The sequence below is a fragment of the Oreochromis niloticus genome, linkage group LG9 (assembly GCF_001858045.2).
Source record: "Oreochromis niloticus isolate F11D_XX linkage group LG9, O_niloticus_UMD_NMBU, whole genome shotgun sequence".
In the NCBI taxonomy this organism is placed as follows: Eukaryota; Metazoa; Chordata; class Actinopteri; order Cichliformes; family Cichlidae; genus Oreochromis; species Oreochromis niloticus.
The window spans coordinates 9,622,889-9,639,378 of NC_031974.2; the positions used below are offsets into that span (position 1 = coordinate 9,622,889).

Sequence of the window (16,490 nt, forward strand, 5' to 3'; positions counted from 1 at the left end):
TGTATAAAGGGACATTTAACCAAAATAATCATGATGTTTTTTTAAGAGTGGCTGCACCGCCCCACAGTTTGAGAACCAGTGCCCCGTCGCCTGGGTCTTTTACCAGGTTGTTACTGTAGCAGTCTTCTAGATCATTCATCTGCTTCCTTAGAGAGGATCTCGTCCCATGGTTGGATGCACTTCAGCTCCAGCACTGCAGCTGGCGTCAGTCGTCCTCCCCCTGCTCTGCTCTCCACTGTGGACTAGTTAACAGAATCTGCTGCAGGTGGAGATCAGGTTCAGAGAATGCAGGCTTAAGGCACACTTCTGAATTGGCTTTGCAGTCTAATAGTCAATTTCGCTTTGGAAGGTTCCTAACTGGGTGAAGTGATCCGGAAGTGTCTGCGTGGCAGTCGTAAAAGCTGGGTGAATTCCCCTGGATAAGTTATGGATGGAGGGAATTTGACTTTGGTCATGGGAATCTTAAAGGAAAGGAGTTACATTGGATCATCTCTTGAGCTAGAAAGAATAAGAACACATTACTTTGTAGGCTGTCTGCTGGACACACTGGTAAGGGGATTAATGTGAGAACAGTTGGATTCTCTGATAACCGAGTTTCTTTTTTCCTGAGTTCTCAAAATTCTCCTTCCTACCTTCCCGTAACCTCGTGACAGTTTCCTTTGAGATATGTGAGCAGTTAAGAAAAGGAGATAGGGTGTCATTTTTTAACTATTTGCCTGTGCTCCATGTTTCAGGCACACAGACTTGACTTTAAACACAACTGTCCCACCTACCTGCCATTCAAGCTTAGTGGCAGCCAATCAGAAGAAAGGAAAAGAAAGTTAAAGAAAAGAGGTTAAAATGGCTTAAACGGTTAAAATTATTTAACTCTATGAATGTTGCAGGGTTCAGACACAACATATAGAGCTAAACACGAGCTTTATATGTTTTATTGTATGTAGTTTAGAGTAATTCTAAGGTGTATGTTTGCTTTTTTCCCTTTTTCTTTTAATTACAGTGTTTCACTGCAGCGCTGCTGTGATTTATCACTGACATTGGAACACTGGAATTTTTTTCCCGCCTCTGTTTTGACATTTGTTCAATAGTCAGTAAAGTTACAAACTTCTACAAGGACGACTTAAAAATTGATCAGGAAGAGAGCGGCCGGGTCTGCCCGAAACAAAAAACGTGGTAATTGTGTAGCTGCGGTGTACCCACCGCTCGTTTACTCGTCACATGAAAGCCTGAAAAGATTGCAATTTTCATAGCAAAATGTTTCCACTAATGAGACCGTTCACTCCAATTTGAGGTGTTTCTGATTCAGACTATGAGAGGGTTATTTGCAACTGAAGCTTAACTCACTTCTGAGCTCCACCAAACAACACAATAGTGAGTTTGACAGCTAAAGCAAATTAGCCTTGGCAGCACACCTCTGATATCTTATTGGCAGGCTGCACTCTGTAATTGCTTGCTTAGATTTGGACTAGGACATTGCTCTGTGTGCGTGTGCATGTGTGTATTACATCCACACACACACACACACTGCTGTGCATGTTCTAATCCATCACTTAAATGTCAAATATCTCTCCAGTCAGGGTCAGTAAAGTTGATTAGAGGTCCAGAGGTTTGTCTCCTACTGAGCTTCACTTTAAGGGCTTTCCAACTCAAGGTTGATCCTGATTATATTTTCCAATTTGGTGCCATTACGTTTAAAAACAAATAAATAAATAAATAAATAAAAAATGCAGAGCTGGCAATTTAAACTAATGTATTTTTTATTTCACTGAATTGTATTGTTGCTTTTCCTGGAGCAAAAACGAACAAATTAATATATTTTCAGGGTAATTTATGTTCAGTAGCTCATTAGTAGCCAAAGGCATGTTGACCTAAATAGAGCCGACTGACTTGAAAGCTGGAACTGAGCAATGGCTGCCCATAAGGACCAAAGGTTACACCAAAGTGGGTCAGGCTGTCGTGATAGAGACAAGAATAAGGTCAGAAAATGGAAAGGAGGGTCACGCGAAAAGGTAGGCCGAAGATGAGGAGACAGGAGTGACCCAGGACAAACTGACCTAGAAGGAGAAGACAGTGCAGGATGCAGGGGTGGGAGCTGATGGTGTCTTGAAGCGGCGGAGACTGGAGGCTAGCATCAGACAGCAGTAATGGAGAGCTGCGGCCCCCAGGCGATGAGCTTCCTGTCTCCTCTCACAGCGGAAGAGCTGGGTGTGTTGCAAGAATCTCACTGTTAGGGAAAAAGGATGAAACGGGGTCCGGCTTTTTCTTCATGTTCAGTGTTTGTTCAATGAAAGCACATTTCACTGTACAGCTTTGAAAGGAAGGCATTTGAAACATTTATATGTGCATTTATATTTTATACAGTAGTTTTAGGTTAAAATTGAAAGTTAAAGGAAATTAGTGAATGAAATATTTGTGATTTAGGCTGCTGTGAAAAGCAGAGTAATGTATAAAGTACTGAGAAGCTTCTTTGCCGCTTTATTCTCAGACCTCTAATCACTGCAGATTATCTAATAAAGGGGGCCTGTTATGCTCATTTCCAGATTCACAGTTTTATTGTTGGACTTGGACAGCTTTGCATGATTCACAAATGCAATTTACAATATTTTATTAAAAATAATCCTTCATCTTATGCTGGGCCGTGATTCAAGAAGTCGATTCATCAACTCTCTGAAGCAAGCTGGTGCAGCTCCTGTCTGCCCTCCCATTAGACTAGCTTAGTTCTGATTGGCTGCCCTTCATAAACAAAAGATTCGGGTTGCTGTGCTCACAGCCGGAGCTGTGCGCCAAAGATGACCATTTCAGGGATCTCATCGACGACGTACGGACCCAGGAGTAAACAAAGCTGACTGTTTAGAGCCTTCTGAATCCAGAACACCTTGTTCAACGAAAGCTTTGTTATCATCTTAAAAGCATTAATATCGACAGTAAACCAGAAAGAAAACACAAAAACAAAAAGAAAATAGAGAAGAAACTCTCAGAATAACCAGCCAAACACTGTTATCCATGAGTCAGTTACACAAAAGGACTACAGAGCTCTAAAAGGTTCTCCGAACTTTGTCAAATATTCTTTCAGGACTTTGTAGTGTAACGTTGGACATCATTTGTCTTATCTGGTGGCTAACAATACGTCTATGAGGGGTCTTCCCCTTCCAAAACAATGCTACAAGCTCTTTGCCATTTAAAAAAAAATGATTGAAATAAGTCCTCATGTCACTCATACTTAAAATTTTCTACTTTTGTCTTCGACCAGTGCCAGCTTTAGTCAAAGGCACTGATGTTGCTGAGCCGGCCAGTACCTTCATTCTCTTCAACCCTTCATCAGATTGCTGATTTGACCGCTCCTGTTGTTTTTGCCGCCTCTCTCATAAGTTTACTTTTTTCAGTCTAATTGAGGCCTCATCTCTTTGGACCTCATATTTACAGTTCCAGTTAAAAACTACCAGATCTTTAATCTGCTTAATTTTTAATGGAAAAAGTTGAACAGGCCTTGCATGACCATAAAAGTGGTCGTCAGTGAAGTGTCCAGTTGCTTTTCAGCCTTAAAAAATTGGGAAGTGTGTCTAAAATTGGCTGTAATTTCTCCAATACTTTCCTTAAGCTCCTCGCATTAAAGCTGCACTTCAATCACATCTTGATTGCCTGGGTTAGAATGGTGGTGTGCACCGAGGCAACTTCACCCAAATTGTGCCTTTACCCAAAAAATATGGACCTAAGTGTATGCTGATGTGGTTTTTACAAAACCTCTCAGCTTTAGATGCGTTAAGAAGTGTTGGCCTACATGTTTAATGTAAGCATTCACTGTGTATGTATGTGATGGATGTAAGCCAACGCGTAATAGGAATTTGCAGTTTACTTTAGTTCGAAAATAGAAATTAGAAAATAACATTGAGCAGTGACCACTCTTTAAGCAAATAAATTCCACTTGCATGATCTCCTATAAAGAATTTCCTGACCGTGAGATTGAATAAGAAAGCTCAAATAATGCAAACTACACAGCTTTCAGCCTGTTACATTACATAGTTTATTAAATAGTTTCTAAATTAAGCTTTTATATAAATCTAATTCCAGCTTCATTTTCTGTTCAGTGCAGCTTTGCTAGAAGAGACCCTGAGATTTCTTTCTGTCAGAGTCATTTTAAATTAAAACTGCTCTTTTCATGTAGTGCAAATGGTTTCCCCCCTTTTTTCCCCGGTTGCCTAAAATCACTCAGTTTCCTTATGTTCAGAGTCCAAAGTGGCCACTTCAGTTTCCCCCAACTAAAGCAAAACTTTGTCACAAGTAGTTGGCGATTACACATCTGAAGCTTACACAAGCATGCACATATGAAACAAGAACATTATTTCCCTAAAAAGAGAAAAATGGGCTTTAAAAATGGTGCGCTTGGCCCTTTTTGGAGCGGGCAGCCTGTCGCCGCCTCTTCAGAGGGCCTGTTAAAGGTATTTTAGATCAAAGTCAAAGGCGAATAAAGACCTCGGCTCCACACTTTACTTCAATTTCCCCCCACCTTACTGGAGCATTGTGCCTCTGCTGTTGAAGTGAATAAGGGATGGCTCTTTGTGCCGCTTCACACGGCGACGTATTCCTCTTTGACCTACTCTATCTCTTCTTTTTCCCCCCATCTCTTGCCTTTTTTTTCGTTTCATCTCTCACTGTCACTCCCCTCTTTGCCTTCCCGCTCTGCCTCCTATTGGATGTGAAATTAGCTCACACTACACCTTTTCAATCGTCTCCTATCCACCACATTCTTTCTGGCATCCCGGGTTTTACTCGGCTCTCAAACGGTATACGTGATAGATTTTGAGCCTTTTACCACACGTGTGCACATGTACAGTGCTGAGGTGCAGGATGAAAACTGACTGATCTCTGGTCTTTGTTCCCCTCCCCTTATCCCCCTGCTTTTCCCACCTCAGTTCTCCACGCTCTCATGAGCTGCAGCAGAGCCTTTTCATTAAGAAGCTCTGTGATTATTTTTAATGTGGAGTCTGCATCAGACAGTGTCCCTTCACTCCTAATGAAGCTCTGTCCTGGGCCTCGAATACACAGTCATATAAAAAAGTTCTTGGTGTGTCAACTGTTCTGTGATCTTTGAGTGTGCAACAATTAAAGTCAGTTTCTTCTTTCTTGTATTAAAAATTTACATATTTAAGAGGAATTTGAGTGACAAGTAAAATTAAAATAAAGAGTTACAGGAAAAATTGATTAAACCTGAAAACGGCAACATTACACCAGGACTTTTGCTGGTGTTTCATTTCTACCATCATGAAGTCAAATAAAAAAATAAGTAGCAGTAGACAAAACTCTAAACTCATATAACTCAAATATGACTAAAATCAGTTTTTAGAACTGATTTGAAATTGTCATTTCTCAGACGGGTTTCCACGAGCAGGTCCAGGCCTGGTCACCTTTCATTTTTAAATGGGTCATTAGGAGAGACCCTCTTGGCTGGATGACCTCAGTGGCGTGGAGGCAAAATACGGAGTTAAGAGATCTGCTGTTCTAGAAAAATCAGAAATGATATCAGATTTAAGTTAGGATGAGTTTCTCTCCTTGTGCACCTGTAGAGTGCTTCCAGCATGGCTGCTAATATTAACTCTCTTCCTGAAAGTAGTTTGTTTACTACTTGAATTTCACCACAGGCCTCCGAGAGCCTTTTCTGTTAAACTGACCAAACTTTCATGTCAAGGATCATCAGCGATGCTGAGATCTGGCTTTCTGGCTACAACTCAATAACCAAACAGCAGCCTTCAGTGTTCAAGCTCAAAGGAAATGCATTAAGTCTGGAGTGCAAGCAAGAGCATGCTCACCATTTTGTTTGACATAAACGGGGTTCTGCACCGTGAAGTCGTGACCGAATCATTCCAAAAATCTACTTTAAGATAAGATAAGATAACCTTTATTAGTCCCACACGTGGGAAATTTGTTTTGTCACAGCAGGAAGTGGACAGTGCAAAAGTTATATAGCAAAATTAGAATACAATAAGAATAAAATACTGTACACAACTGTACAGAATAGAATAAAGTAAAATACTATATACAGTAGAATAGATAGAATAAAATATACAATAGGATAAACATCCAGAAAACCACAAACCACCTGAACTGTTGGCACCAAGTGCACTGAAAGTGTGTTTGTAATGTTTTTTACATCCACAAAGTGAAATTAAAATGGTTTGGGCACACTGGAGACGATCCCAGACATATTGCAGAGTCACAAGTGGATGTGGTGACAAAACGACTTCCAGAGTGTGATTAGAAATTAACAGCCATGCTGGAAGGGGAGAAATTGAAATCACGTGTGGTCGTCACTTATTTTGTGGACATAACTTTATAATTACACCCAGAAGCCAAGTACACAGGCGTAAAGGCTTAGCGAAAACTTCAACACTGTACGATCGTTTTTTTAAAAGGATGACACTTGATAATACTTTTCTAAATAAACTCTTTCAATCGTGACAACTTGCTGCTTTTCTCTCCTTTACATGGTGACGCATTGAGTTTTAGAACCGTCGGTCCAGTTCAACAGTTCTAGTGTATGTTTTTCATTGTAAATGGTAAATGGGCCGGTACTTATATAGTGCACTTTTACTCTACCTGAGCACTCAAAGCCGATTTCATCCATTCACACACGTTCGTGCAGCACTTTATTCCTTGCCTTTGAGTGCTTTCTAACTATCTTGCGCACACACAAAGACACACAGACTCGGTATCTTGCCCAGGAACACTTTGATATATGTTCTGGAGGAGCCGAGGATTGAGCCACCGACCTTCCGATTGGCAGGCGGCCAGCTCTGCCTGCTGAACCACAGCCGCCCCGAGATAAACAATTGGTCAAAAGAACAAAGAAAAAACAAATGAAGACTTTAATCAAAAATCTAGACGGACACATTTCTGCTTAATATGCTTTAACTGCAGTTTCGCTCTGTTTTAACCTCAGATCTCTTTGGCGGCAGCTCATAAAAGGCAGAAGCGCTAAAAATTGGACAATAAACTTTGGCCTTTTTCTCTCTTTGATGTCAACCACCTCCTCATCTTCTCCCTCTGTATCTTCCTCTCTCATCTTCAGACTTCCCCTCCTGCATGGAGCTCTTAGCTATAGATGGATATGTGCTCTGCTGCTGAATATACCTCCCTGCTTGCATGGCGCTCGCTCACGCCCACCCTACCCGACGCTTCCTGGCTGCCTGGCATGGCACCAGCCCACATCTGCAATGCTAATCTATAATTCTGTTTAATTAATGACCATTACAGCAGCAACAGCAGTTGCGTACCCCCCCTCACACCCCTCTCGTCCTGCCCTGTCTAACACTGTGCGGGGAGTTACAGTATCCTCCCTGCCTTTCACTGGTAGTGGAGAAAGGCAGGAAGCTGATGTACAGTATCACAGTGCTGCCATGAGCTTTTTCTAGGAATTGTTGGAGGGTTAAAAGATGTTCTCTAAAGCTGTGCGCACAGTTGCTGCCTTTGTAGGCTTAGGATTTTGACAGGCTCTCCTGCAGGTGCACCAGAATTTTTTCTTTCTTTCTTTTTTTTTCTTCTTACCTTTAAATTTGAATTGCAATCAAAGCTGAAGGATTTCTTCATAAGGGCCTGCTACTTCAGGCTGCTTCCGACTTGTCACACACCCTGTCAGTGCAGCTGTTCCCAGAGGCCACCCATGAAATGTACATCAGCCGACTTTGCCGTTTCTGTTAAAAGACTAAAAGCTCGGTAGATTTGTCGAGAGAGCGCGATGCCTTTCATGCCCCATTGATGTGTACATGAATGACCTCGTGTGAAACGCTCCCTGTTCCCCCTTTTTTAACCCTCCTCCCATCCCACATATCGTTTCATTCCCCACATTATCCTTCGGTAACCTTGTGTTTTCTCTCCATGTCTTGCCTCTGTTTACCCCACTCGCTGTTCCTTTATTTTTCTTATCCAGGGGCCACAACCAGAGGATGGAGTTCCTGGGAGACTCTATCATGCAGCTGGTAGCCACAGAATATCTCTTCATCCACTTTCCTGACCACCATGAAGGACATTTAACAGTAAGATCAAATCACTTAAAACACTCCCCTAAGGCTTTTTTCCACCTGCAGCCATGTACCTCTCACATCTTCCTCTTTTACACCTGTGTTTGGTCTTTATTCCACCGTCTCCTGCCTTTTACATCATTTGAGGGGTGAGATTTCTTTCCCCACCTTCTCCCCTCTCATAAATCTGTGATCTTCCTCTTTTTTTTTTTGCCTTTTTGCTTCCACACCTCTCTTCCACTCACCCCCCTCATGCTGTGCCTGTATGTTTACTGTACTCCTTGTGATGGGTATTGTCATGAGACGGAACTGTTCAGTGGTTTTCAGCAACACATCTTTGTTGGCACATTTTTGCAGAAGCTGTCAAGTGTCTGAAAAATAAAGTCGCGTGTGCGCGAACCTGCACGGCTTGTACCACAGGTACAAAGCAAATGATCACACTTTGAACACGCAAGTCCATTTTCCGACGGCGTCAAACAGCATTGCGGCGCCGTCTTTTTAGTCGAGCATCAGCACTTCTCTTCAGAGGACCCCACTGCTGGAGGCTGCAAGGATTGTGCTGGTCTAAAAACTGAATAAGAACCTCTGCAGTTATTTTTTTATTTTATTTTTTATGGATATTTCATGACGTAATTTTTGTAAAAGCATCCAGCGAGCTTTGGTTTAGAGACTGAAAGCTCCAGCAATGCCCAAGAGTCAAGATGGGGTACATCTGAAATGGATTTCAAATCGGGAGGAAGAAAAAGTGCCCATTCAACTAGTGCGTGTTTCTGTGGCTCCAATTGTGATTGCATGTGTACTGTTAAGGAGGGCATATCACAGCAAGACACATTCAGTCATATTGCATTCCATTTGCTCTTTTCCACATCTTGTAGCTATATTTAAAGTATTTTTGTTTTTCCTTTTAGGGATTTAAATGTACTTCAACCAATCTAACATGTTGTAAAGGCGCTCAGCTCCAAGTCACAATGCAATATTTAACAGACTAACGTGCAATCACCCTGAAACATTTATTCAGCGTAACCATGTCTGTCTTTGATGAATTATTTCATGTTTCCCTTCCATTTTGATGTTTCTGTGTACTTCTGCAGTGTGGATCTTTCTCTGGTGTTTCCAGTGTTCTGACAGGCGGACTTTAAAATGCGATCCTCTGTTTGTTCGCCCGCAGCTCCTCCGCAGCTCCCTGGTAAACAACCGCACGCAGGCCAAAGTGGCCGAGGAGCTGGGAATGCAGGAGTTCGCCATCACCAACGACAAAACCAAACGTCCAGTCGCGCTGCGGACCAAGACTCTGGCCGACTTGTTGGAGTGTATGTTCCCAGCTCTTTGATTCATCTCTGCAAATCTAAAATGACTAGAAAGACCGTCTTTATAGACTTTTATAGACCCCGACTCCTTTTCTTGTATGTCTCTCCAGAATGTGCAGTTTAAGATGGAAGCATGGTGTAACATTATTGATTTCTTTGTTCCCTCTGTGGTGGATGTCAAACAAAGTCACTTCTCTGCTTAAGAGGCTGGAAAATGCTCCCTGTGTGCCGCTGTAGTTTTTATTTTGGGCTTTTTTAATCTTCCTGCTACAGCTGCTAGATTTTCTCATAATTAATGAGCTATTAATTGGCTTGTGGTTCTGCCAGCTTAATAAGACTTGTTTTTACCAGTATGTGACTTCCAGTATAATAAATGTATGCAATATCGCTGGATTCATCAGAATTGCAGTCTGGATGGGTCATGGGAGTTTGACCACCAGGTCTACATGACGAGGCTTATGACCACGCTCCCCAGGGACACATGTGTGGTGTCCTCTGGGATTAAGTTTTTATAGCCCACCAGGTCCTTGTATAACTAAAGTTAGAGCTCTTTCTGGCATAAAATCAAGCATGTTTTCAGTGAGTGTCAGGCTCCTCTAGGACTCCCCCTTATTTCCTATCCTGTTTGTGATATTCATGGACAGGATCAGCCCTGGGTAGGAGGGTTTCTATTTCGAGAACCTCAAAAAAAGCAATCCTGATTTTTTTTTTTTTTCCATTATCTTCATCTGAGCTTGGCCTTCAACCTGCACTGGAATCTTTTGCAGCCAGGATGAGAGTCAGTATACCTGCAAATCTGAGGGCATGACTCTCTGCTGAAAAATGGTGGAATAAGCTTGGACATCCCATAGAGCAGGCTTGGCCAACTCCAGGCCTCGAGGGCCGGTGTCCTGCAGGTTTTAGATCTCACCCTGGGTCTACACACCTGAATCAAATGATTAGTTCATTACCAGGCCTCTGGAGAACTTCAAGACATGTTGAGGAGGTCATTTAGCCATTTGAATCAGCTGTGTTGGATCACGGACACATCTAAAACCTGCAGGACACCGGCCCTCGAGGCCTGGGATTGGACACCACTGCCATAGCAGGTCACAGTAGACACACCTCTTTTTTTCCTGTTGAAAAAGTTGAGGTGACTCAAGCTTCTGCTTAGGATGCCTCCTGTGCACTTCCCTTTGGAGCAGCGGTCCCCAACTCCCGGGCCATGGACCGGTACCGGGCCATGATTGTTGAGGCTCGGGTGTGAAATTTATGGTTTTCAGGGTTTTTATCGTTATGGTTTTTATTGTTTTTATCATTAACTCAGTTTCCCTGGGTCTTTTCCCATGTGTTAGGAATAAATCTTCTCTTTTTTTGGGTACCGATTTTATTTTGTTGTATTTATCCGCGACACCTTAAAGGCCGGTCCGTGAAAATATTGTCAGACATAAACCAGTCCTTGGCGCAAAAAAGGTTGGGGACCGCTGCTTTGGAGGATTTCTGGATGGACCCTGGAAATATTATATATTTCATCTGGCTTGGGAAAGTCTGGAAACTGTCGCTGAATGTCTGGATTACCCCACTTGGCCTGCTGCTGGGGTATAGGTGGGATGCAAAGCAGCTTAAATAGCACCAACAATATAAAACCTTTTCCAGACATGGAGTTTGTAATATCACTGTGCTCTTCAGTCTGTTAGAGAGATGGCTTCCTGTCTCTTAGATATGGCTCACGACTTCATTCATACATATCCACAACGAGCCATATTACTTGCAGTATTATAGATAATAGAGTTTTCTTACCATGGCAGCTATTTTTGTGTTCTCTGCAATGTTTATGGGGCCACAGCTAAGCATAAAACAATCGGTGAATTGTCTAGTTGGATTTTTCTGCTCCTGCTTTAATAGACATTTTGGTATTTCTGGTTATTATCAGTGGCAGTGGGCAGTTAATCCCTACGATTTGCAACTGGATTCTGTGTGGAAATGACCAGGAATGGGATACTGACACCACACATGACAGTGTGTCTCATAGCTAAAGATTAAAGCGCTGAAAATACAGCCAATATATGTGATTCAAAAGTGGTGGGTTTGTGCTTTTGTCTCTCTGCTGTTTACGCAAAGAGAGTGAGTTTGTTTTTAATGATTAGCTAAACAGAAAAATAGAAATAACAAAGAAGTGAAAAATAATGTGCCCCAGGGCGCTGGCAGTGAGTAGGCAGCACCTGCCACTGTCATTCAAATCTATTTTAGTATGTATAAATTATAATAACTACGAGTACAATATAATTACTGTTGGACCACCTGTTTTTCATGATTTTGGTCATATTTGTGCAATTTAGTCGTGTTACTGTGGCTCAGGTGATGAGGACCTATGTTAATTTTACCTGCTATTTAAGGTGTAAACAGGGGTGCTGCCACAGTGAGGAGAGTTCAGTCCATCAGTGTGGCACTTCTGTTGTTCTGTCAAACTCATCAGGTAGAGTTTGTGGGTGGGAAGCCTGTCAGGGATCAGCCCGTGTCACCGGTGCTTTTGAGACTCTTTTCTGACAAGCGAATTAGAAATCCATGGCCCTTTTCTAGGCCGCTCTCCATCACAACCAGGAAACAGCCAACAAGCAACTAGGCAAATAAATCAGCCCGTAGTAACTTATTGGAAACATGCCATTACTGTATGGGAAAAATATGCTGGAGGCCATTAAGAAGCTGTCTCTCCGTGGTGCTCGATATTTTCGTCCGCTGCATTACACTGACAGATTTATTTTTTCACATGTAAAATGTAATTTTCTACATAAACATACTAAACTCGCATAATATAGTAGCACAAGTGCATGTCATTAAACAGTAAAAGGATTGTTATTCTACCCGCAGCAACTTAAATTCGGTGGTGCGGCGCTGTTTTGGGGGACCGGACCTCCACAGACATCCATAAAAACAGCAGCAGAGCATTAATGACAGTAGATGTGGTTCTTTAAATAGAGAACCTGGGGCGGAGGGTGGGTTGGGCATTGTGCTCCACAGTCCGATCATCCTATTGTCCCTCTGGACGATCGCTGATGACCGATAGCACCACCTGTGTGGGAGGCAGAGGAGGTTAACATGTACCCATTATCCACCCTCCGTAATGTACAATGTGTGACCCAAACACAGAAAAACTCGACAGCACGCAGGGAAAAGAGTTTATTTCTCACTTCCAGCATGAAGAGACACTTACATGTTGACATACTCTACGATAAATGATTTGCCTTTATTGTAATTAATTAACATAAGTGGACGGATGTCAGCCCAAACAGATATATAACATCTGCACGGCTCTTTACTTCTTTACTTTGGACCTATAGTTCTCCTAACTCATCCAGTCTGTTTTCTATGTTTAAAATAGTTCGTTCCCGTCTCTGCTCCGCTTTGCGTCATGATCTCCGCACACACAGCAGAATTTTCCACCCACAATAGCGCCCTGTGGGGGGGGGGGTTAAGAAGATGAAATAAACAAAGGCCTCTGCAAGTGCACTAACATTAAGCTCTCGTTTAAAAATCAAGCCAGTAGTCAGAAATATACATGTCTGTCTTACAAGTTATAAGTGAAGATGGCAAATGAAACGACAGTGAGGTAGATTCACTGTATTTTTAATTAAATTAATCGATAACTTTGATTATGGTGGATACCCGATATAGCCCTAGGCAAGGGGGGTTGCTGAGCGGCTTGCACAGACAGGCCTGAGGAGCTTAAATAAAACACTTTATAAGCTGACGTGAGCTGGTGTTCAGATCAGCTTATCTGCGAGGGTTTGGCCCTTAATAAATTCCAGTATTGATTGGGCTGTAACAGATTCTTCTGACAGATCTGGAGTTTTTTTTCATCGCCTACCTATCACATATAAATGTCCCTCAACCCTCAAGCACCTAGGTGTACATCGAATCAAATAAATTAAGCTTGATTTCAATCCTGCAATTAAAGGAAGTTCATGGTGGACTATAGGAAGGTATACGCTGAACATGAGCGCAGGAATTTGCATGCAGAGGGAGAACGGAAACAGAATTGGAGGAGACCTTTTGCGGTCCACATTAGGCCAACAGGGGGAGCAGGCAGGGACAGGAACTGTGATACAAAGGGAATAGAAAATGAACCGTTCCAGTTTGGTAGATTAAATGAGGAAAAAAAGACTAAAAAGCACTAATGTTTTTCAGGCCAGCATTCAGTAGACAGACCATAGTGCACGAATCACAAACCAACACAGGGCTTCATATCATTTGCCTTTCAAATCATCCCTCAAAAGTTTGCAGCGGAGCAGAGTTGATGACACGGGAAGAGGACGAGGGGCAGCGCTGGAGATGAGTGCAGCTCTGTATATGAACAGTTGTGCCCTGCAGCTACAGCGGGCCCTCACTGGCCTCCTGAAATATATTACCTATTATCTCTCTCTCATGTCCCACTGTCTTAGTCACAGGGATGAGTGAATGCAGTGGCATCTAATGGAAGGGGAAAACAAAGGGACAGCCATGAGATGAAGATGACACCCAGCACCTTCTGCTTACATTTCGTATCTTTGTTTTTTTTCTCAGAGCAGTTAGGCCGCCAGTTATTTATTCAGCTTGACATACAATTTTATCTTATATATGACATGTTTCTCTGAACTCTGTGTGGCCCTTGTAGTTCCAATTTCCTGTGTGATAGAAAAGGACAGGCGGCTACAGAGCCATCTTTTCCAATTGTTAACATTAACATCACGTCCCTCGTGAGGGAGGCCGCTGCTCGGGTCTCTCTTCTGGTCTTTGTTAATGTTTTATTTACTACAGAAGCAGAAATGGAGCTGATTGTTAAACAAAGCAAAGCACCCACCTCCTTTTTTTTCTCGTTTAAAAAGGCGTTCTTTCTTTTTTGTTTTCGCAGCTTTCATCGCAGCTCTCTACATTGATAAAGACCTGGAGTACGTGCACACCTTCATGAACGTCTGCTTTTTCCCTCGACTGAAGGTGAGTCCCTATTGATAGCCGTTCACCGCTCGCACCTGATCAATGAGCTGCTGAGCCAAGCACCTAAGAGAGAGACGGAGAACGAGCGAACCGGGGGGGAGATGATGAGGAGGGGAGCTAATGGCAGGGCCCTAATGGCACTAGCATTGACGTGAGGCCTGAAGTGGTGCTTGGCTTTTGAATGCCTCTCACAATGGTGGCTTGGGTGGCTATTTTAGTCATCTTTAATGGGAATCTCAACGGCGTTGGGATGCATGCATTGGCTTGTTAATGTTAGTCGTCTGTGTTTTTCTATTGATCCGAGAAGTGCTTGAAGTTGCTGACGGTATCCACTTCTGGAGTGTTGCGAGAGCTGAATAAGTAGGCTTCAGTCAAAACTTCAATGGCAAGATGCGCGTTAGGAAGGACGGGCATTATATCCTTAAGTGCTCAAGTCTAAGTTTAGATAGAAGAGCCCCGTTTTTCCCTTTATTACCGCTGCTGCAGTGAAAAGACACAAACTGGAACCGGGCATAGGTACACACACGCGTGCTCGTGTACGAGTTTCCCACACAGCGCGGACCTCTCCGTGTGAAGCTGCTGCAGCGGTCTGATATGCCATGCTAATTGCTGTCTTGGTGTGCCTCTCCAGGGAGAATCCCCAGCTCTAGAGGAGCTGTGCTTTGCGTCATGGTCGCTGCAAGAGAGCACCTCATTTCCACTTCCAAGAGAAAAGTTGTGAAACAGCCAGCACGTCTCCTTACATAGCCCTCTGGAAACCACAGTGTTGCAAACTGTGCTGCTTCATCCAATTTAGATGGAAATAGAGAAGCAAAACCGGGAACATAAATGCTCCTTTCCTTATGTTCGCAGTTTTTTTTTGCTTCCCTCCATTATGCATGTTAAGGTGTTTGCATGAGAGTGAATGCATCACCGCACTCGAAATGTACAAGAGGTAGGCTATAAGCTACAGCCAAATTTCTCAGCCTTCAGCGAAAGGAGTGTGGACGCCCCCCGGAGAGAGGAAAACCGGGAAGGAGGAAGAAGGGGAAGCAAAGCACGGAAGCAAGAACAGTAGAGATGGAGGGGCTGCGAGAGAGTAGCAGAAGCAGAAGCACTCTTTGTAGAAAATTAATAGGAGCAGACAGTTCTGGATTCAAAGTCTGCCTTTTTATGACAAGGCTGCTTCCCTGTTAATGGAAGGGCTTTTAGAAGTCCCCCTTGGATAAGAGAAATGTATCAGAGCTGCACACCTGGGAGACTCCCAGACGCTCTTTATTTCTGGCCGGGGATTGGCTTTTGTCTTAAGTAGCCTGTGATTTGTGCTCACCGCCAAGACATAGATGGAGAGCCAGTCAGAGAGCGCAAATAAGTCCAAAAGGGGGTAAAAGCTTGGAGATGGCAGGAATGAAATAAAAGCATGAAGGAGTGAAGGAGAACAGTTGTAACTGCAGTTGATTTTTTTTTCTTTCTTGTGTTTCTGATTCTTTGAAATGAGTGGGTGAAGAGAGATAGTTTGGTCACAAGTGTGTGTGGTTTGTGTGTTGCAGGAGTTCATTCTGAACCAGGACTGGAACGACCCCAAGTCTCAGCTGCAGCAGTGTTGTTTGACCCTGAGAACGGAGGGCAAGGAGCCTGATATCCCACTCTACAAGTAAGGCCACCATATTACCGAGGCTTGCATAAATTTGTTTCAGCATTATCTAGAAGTGCCAGTGTGTGATTAGAGGTTAGTCTTTTGTGCTTAGTTTATATTTAAATACAAACTAAACAGTAATAATTTCTTGGCCCCATCAGGCAAGTTTCTTACCTGAAAGCCACACTCTTCATTGACATAAACCAATGTCAACCCATGGCTTCATCATAGTGGCAGTTCAGTACGGAATCAATAAAGTTAAGAATTCTACTAATGTCAAGAATCAAACGGCTCTTAGAACTTCAAAAACTTTATCAAAAACTTCACATGGGCACAAAAACAAACAAACTCTCACGACTTAGATAGTATTTTAATTGTAAAAACTATAATGAGAAAACAAGCTAAAGTTAACTAAAATACCTAAAACATGGTTTTGAATTTCATATTGGCTATTTTGTAACTTTAGCTAATGAAGTAATTAACCAATAGTGATTTACTACCTAACCAACCCCCGGGAGTTAGCTCAACTAGCTACTCAACATGGTTTGCACATTTATCCCACAAGTGAAAGTCCCTCATTGTGATTCCGGGAGACACAAATCAAACAGT

The 16,490-nt window shown here is 42.7% G+C and overlaps 1 protein-coding gene across 1 annotated transcript in view; it reads left to right on the forward strand.

Annotated features, from left to right (window-relative positions):
• Positions 1 to 16,490, forward strand: part of drosha (drosha ribonuclease III) — a 129,769-nt gene that overhangs the window by 94,414 nt on the left and 18,865 nt on the right. Inside the window, 4 exon segments of the mRNA XM_019362997.2 lie at positions 7,919 to 8,024; positions 9,178 to 9,319; positions 14,184 to 14,266; positions 15,796 to 15,899. Of these exon segments, the coding sequence (XP_019218542.1) occupies positions 7,919 to 8,024; positions 9,178 to 9,319; positions 14,184 to 14,266; positions 15,796 to 15,899 (435 nt within the window).